Genomic DNA, 4,505 nt, shown 5'->3' with positions numbered 1-4,505 from the left:
CTCAAGCTGTTCCCCTATTCAGCTGTTCAATTCTGTCCAGCCTGCTGCTATAACGGATGGAGAGGTATCGCTCGAGTCGCAACAAACTGGAATATAATATCATGACACAAATTCATGTGTACAACGTCTAAAGACCTGCATCACTATACTGAGAGCTTTTTCGTTTCTAAAAGGACGTATTTAGGTGTTTTTTGAAGGCTTTGTTCGTGGTATTTTTTAGATCCCCGTACTGCACATCGAGGATGAGGAAATTAATCGCTGGTTGGGATAAATTGATCAAAAACAAGTCCCTTCTATAACATTTAAAAAAAATAGAGATTTGGTTGTAAAAAAAAAGCTAAAAATCTCATCGCAGTGCTGTGTAGAATAACTATGTGGCCCTAAAGTGATCCGTTATAATTACGGCTATAGCTGCAGCTTCATGCACCCGATTTATGTGTGCAATGGTCTGGGGACAAGTTCAGTAGGCTACAGCATGACAGCCCTATAAAATGCCTCAATAACATTACACTATACAGCAGGGTCAGTCATACACACACACACGTTTTTATTTTTTTCATTGCAACAATAATAGCAATAGTTCCACATACTTTACCCGAAGTTCCGAACATACCCTGTTTGAAGATTACGCATATAAACCAGTTTAATTCTGTGAGGGGGACACACAGTTGTTTTTGCGTTCATTTGCCTCACATTTGCCTCGCATTGCAGTAGAAGTTCCGGCAGGGGTAACATGAGTACAGCCTATCAACTGGTCCCAGCCAGCCAGCCTGTCTGTGGAGCCGAGCCTTAAACGCAGTTGATCTGACCAATTAAATACCCGAAGGCTGTTTCAGCAGGAGGGGTCTTCAAATACGTCGACACTTTTTTTTTGTTGCTATGACCTTATGTTACACTTGGCAGGTGGACAACACAAATCAACGGCTACTTCTGGGACATTGAATTCATTCTCCTGGGCACAAGACAGAAAGAGTCACCACGACTATTGGTTTGGAAAACAAAATACACGAAAGAGGAATCATGTCGGGGATCAGAGGTTCTGTCAATTTGCTAAGGGTCGCAGTGAGGTCGCAGATCGTCTCCAAAGCCACCCTGTCGCACAAGCCTGCGAAGTACCACTTATCCGTGGGGGTAAGTCGGCTACATGCGGAAGGTTGCTACGCACTTTCCCTTTGTAGAGTTCGCCCTTTCGTTACGAATCCGTATTATTTATTTCGATTTCAGACTTGGGTTTGCCTTGTGAGGCTATATCAACGTCAGCTGGTTTAATGAGGGAAGTGCGCAAAACGACATTATCACTGTAAATCCATTCACGTAGGCTAGTAGCCTGTTGCACGCGTGACTATTTCAAGTTCTTAATTTTATAGATGTGTTTGGCATCGATAACTATACTGCTCACACCCCCCGCCTTGTGGTCTAGCTCATGTGCATGGAGCCCACTTGAGATTGTGCCAATAGTGTGACCTTGTAAAACGTTACCAGATTGTGCCCAGTTCGATTTAAAACTAGCTCAGCAAGGACTTTGAAGGAAACTGAAACAGAAATGGCTCACCACTGTCACTGGACTGTATCCTGTATTTTGCTAGAATAATGCAATTCTAATTTAAATGAATCTGCCAATTGCTTTAATATGCCAATAGTTTTTTTTGTATAAGAGTGCAAAGGCGTGCATGTGCAATGAAACCAATAAATGCTGCCCTTAGCTTGACAGCTGTTATTAATGTCTCTTGAGACTGAATGGCCAGGCAACACAATATGTGGTTATGTTTTCCAAGATGAAATTGTTACAGGTCTTAACATGTGTCATGTGGTGTTTTCATCCAGGAGCAAGCCATTGCTATGACGGCCTTTTTCATCACCATCCTGGGGCCCTCTGGTTATGTCCTGGCTCACCTGGAGGACTACAAGCACCACTCCTAAGTGGACCTGTCCTGGCTGGCCCCCAGGCAACCTCCCCTGTGGATTACTCCCGATGACATCTCCTGAAGTCTCCTAAAAACCCTTTTTATGAGTGACGATTCTATTAATGAATGTACCAATAAATGAAATGCCCCAGCACTATGAATGCGTCATCTTGAGATCTAAGCAATCACATACATTTACTTTTTCGAGCACCTACATTTTTAAGCAGATAAGGTGGGCAGAAGATTGATTTCGGTTTCTCACAAAAATAGACAACATATATATTCTATTCTGATAGCGAACAGTCTTGTAGTGCATTTCTAAATGTGTGTTTTTGCCTCACAACAAATTGTATACGGGTTGTACAGCATTGTTCAGTAATGTGAGACCTGTGACTCAGCCCTATTTAAGAACCATTCCATTCGGTCTTTAAAAAGGGGAGCTGCACTCTGCAGTAAATGTGATGATTAGACTATTGTGGTATTGCCAATACGCAAGTGGATTAGAAAGTAACAAAAATTGAGGCACTGCCAGCAAACAAGTTAATTAGTAAATGGTAATGGGAAGAATTGCAGGTTAGGCCTATTCATTCAGGTTAGGCCTATTCATTCAGGTTAGGCCTATTCATTCAGGTTAGGCCTATTCATTCAGGGTAGGCCTATTCATTCAGCATGGCCGAGAATATAGATGTAGCCCTTTACTGCAGTCAGTGAACAAAAAGTGCTACTCTTGATCTCATGGGTGGAATGTTATTACTACTTTTCATAATTTCATCATTAATAAAAAAAAAAGACTTTTTTAAAATCCAGTGTTTCCATGTCAAAAAGTTGTTATTTGAGTCTTCTGTGATGTACAGTTGAAGTTGGAATTTTACATGCACTTAGGTTGGAGTCATTAAAACTTGTTTTTCAACCACCCCACAAATTTCTTGTTAACAAACTATAGTTTTGGCAAGTCGGTTAGGACATCTACTTTGTGCCTGACACAAGTAATTTTTCCAACAATTGTTTACAGACAGATTATTTCACTTATAATTCATTGTATCACAATTCCAGTGGGTCAGAAGTTAACATACACTAAGTTGACTGCCTTTAAACAGCTTGGAAAATTCCAGAAAATCTCATGACTTAGAAGCTTCTGATAGGTTATTTGACATCATTTGGAGGTGTACCTGTGGATGTATTTCAAGGCCTACCTTCAAACTCAGTGCCTCTTTGCTTGATATCATGGGAAAATCAAAAGAAATCAGCCAAGGCCTCAGAATTTTTTTTTTAGACCTCCACAAGTCTGGTGTATCCTTGGGAGCAAATTCCAAATACATGAAGGAACCATGTTCATCTGTACAAACAATTGTTTGCAAGTATAAACACCATGGGACCACGCAGCCGTCATACCGCTCAGGAAGGAGACGCGTTCAAAGGACCTTGTGAAGACGCTGGAGGAAACATGTACAAAAGTATCTATATCCACAGTAAAATGAGTCCTATATAGACATAACCTGAATGTCTGCTCAGCAAGGAAGAAGCCACTGCCATAAAAAACTGACTACGGTTTGCAACTGTAGTTGAGAGGTTTCGTTGCCTTGGTTGGCTCGGCAGGTTTCCATCCCACATCACGCTCTGCTGGATTGTCGGGCTCCCTCTCTGCAGCGGGATTGACAGGCATCTTTCCTCAGCCGGATGTTAGGCTCCCATGCCTGAGCCGGCTCGCCAGGCTCCCACGCTCCTTTCGGTTCGCCGGGCTTCCACGCCCCAACCGGCTTGCCAAGCGCCCATGTCTCGGCCGATTTGCCCAGGTGGGACCCGGAGCCCCCAGGGGTGAGGGGAGGTACTGTCACATCTGCTCCCCCCTTGAGGGTGCCAGGCTGCCCTGCATCACTCACTCCTATCTGTTTATTACCTCCCCTATATTGTCAGTTCCCTTGCTCTGTTCCTCGCTGCTGCAATAATTGTTTTTGTCTTTGTTACCTGTTTGCTGATGCTGTTCCTGTATCGTTCCATGTCTGTTATTTATTCAATGTTTTACTCCCTGTACCTGCTTCGCCTCTCCAGCGTCATTCCAGGTGACAGATATGGCTTTTTCTTTGCAACTCTGCCTAGAAGGCCAGCATCCCGGAGTCGCCTCTTCACTGTTGATGTTGAGACTGGTGTTTTGTGCGTACTATGTAATGAAACTGCCAGCTGAGGACTTGTGATGCGTCTGTTTCTCGAACTAGACACTCTAATGTACTTGTCCTCTTGCTCAGTTGTGCACGGGGGCCTCCCACTCCTTTTTGAAATTCTGGTTAGAGCCAATTTGCTCTAATCTGTAAAGAGAGTAATACACAGTGTTGTACGAGATCTTCAGTTTCTTGGTAATTTCTCACATGGAATAGCCTTCATTTCTCAGAACAAGAATAGACTGACGAGTTTCAGAAGAAAGGTCTTTGTTTCTGGTTATTTTGAGCCTGTAATCAAACCCACAAATGTTGACGCTCCAGATACTCAACTAGTCTAAAGAAGGCCAGTTTTATTGCTTCTTTAAATCAGCACAACAGTTTTCAGCTATGCTAACATAATTGCAAAAGGGTTTTCTAATTATCAATTATCCTTTTAAAATGATAA

At 42.7% G+C, this 4,505-nt stretch overlaps 1 protein-coding gene across 1 annotated transcript; it reads left to right on the top strand.

Moving 5' to 3' along the window:
* Positions 1-849: 849 nt before the first annotated feature.
* Positions 850-2,061, top strand: LOC112252679 (cytochrome c oxidase subunit 8B, mitochondrial). Its single transcript, XM_024424131.2, has 2 exons — positions 850-1,131; positions 1,825-2,061. Exons 1-2 carry the CDS (start codon positions 1,021-1,023, stop codon positions 1,918-1,920), a joined length of 207 nt encoding a protein of 68 aa, XP_024279899.1. The 5' UTR covers positions 850-1,020; the 3' UTR covers positions 1,921-2,061.
* The last annotated feature ends 2,444 nt before the right edge of the window (positions 2,062-4,505 follow it).

Source organism: Oncorhynchus tshawytscha, linkage group LG06 (genome assembly GCF_018296145.1).
Source record: "Oncorhynchus tshawytscha isolate Ot180627B linkage group LG06, Otsh_v2.0, whole genome shotgun sequence".
In the NCBI taxonomy this organism is placed as follows: domain Eukaryota; kingdom Metazoa; phylum Chordata; class Actinopteri; order Salmoniformes; family Salmonidae; genus Oncorhynchus; species Oncorhynchus tshawytscha.
Note: the sequence above shows the minus strand (reverse complement) of the source record. Positions and strands in the feature narration are given on the sequence as shown.